The sequence below is a fragment of the Wasmannia auropunctata genome, unplaced genomic scaffold, assembly GCF_000956235.1.
Source record: "Wasmannia auropunctata unplaced genomic scaffold, wasmannia.A_1.0 LD269678.1, whole genome shotgun sequence".
NCBI lineage: Eukaryota > Metazoa > Arthropoda > Insecta > Hymenoptera > Formicidae > Wasmannia > Wasmannia auropunctata.
This window is the reverse complement of record NW_012093212.1, coordinates 1-717: the sequence shown is the minus strand read 5'-3', so window position 1 is coordinate 717 and position 717 is coordinate 1. Positions and strand designations below refer to the sequence as shown.

The following is a 717-nucleotide window of genomic DNA, read 5'->3' as shown; positions in this document are numbered from 1 at the left end:
GAGCGATGGGCAGCACACTAGAAATTCAACGAGCGTCGACGATAAACAGTCGGAGAGTAATGCGCACGGTAAGTCGCAGTGCAAAGCTCGTAAGCAGAAGAGCAGGGAATCCGAGAGGAAGGCCGTGCCCGACAAGGTTCTGCGCTCCTCCAACATCACCGATCTGGTAATGGAGGGCCTGATGTTCACCATACGGCAGGACCGGGACAGCGTGGCCGTCATCGAGCAGAAGACTAAATTGGAAGTGGACGAGGTCTTGGAGAATTCCGAGAAGGTCGAGACGAAGGCCGGAGAGAAGTGTCTGTTGAATTCGAGCTTGCTGCGGCTGGAGAACCTGGTGACCATGATCGACTCTCCGCGCGCTAAAGGCGAGCAGCGCAAGAGTCGCCACGCGATCGGCAGTACCGCAAATCTGTCGCCGTTCAATCTTTTTCCTAACGGCACTGTATATAATGTAAATATCAATGATGTAGATGCAGGATTAGATAAATCTAGCGTTTCCAATTACGACAGGTCTAACGCGAAGAAACATTATTTGCTCGACCAGCCGCGACGGCAGCATCAACGCGTTCCCTCTAGCAATAAGAGTAGCGACAGTTGTTCGGCAAGCGAGATCTCGACGGAGAAGTACTATGGACTATTAATGGAAAGCGGTGGCGACGAGCGAGACAAGAGATACAATGATAACACCGAGACGGATGAAGAAGAGCGGGACAT

General features: G+C 52.0%; 1 protein-coding gene across 1 annotated transcript; it reads left to right on the top strand.

Annotated features, from left to right (window-relative positions):
* Positions 1-4: 4 nt before the first annotated feature.
* On the top strand, positions 5-709 carry LOC105462147 (the record flags this gene model as incomplete). Its single annotated transcript, XM_011708679.1, has 1 exon — positions 5-709. A coding segment is annotated over one exon (705 nt), but the record flags the coding sequence as incomplete, so codon positions are not given.
* Positions 710-717: the final 8 nt, after the last annotated feature.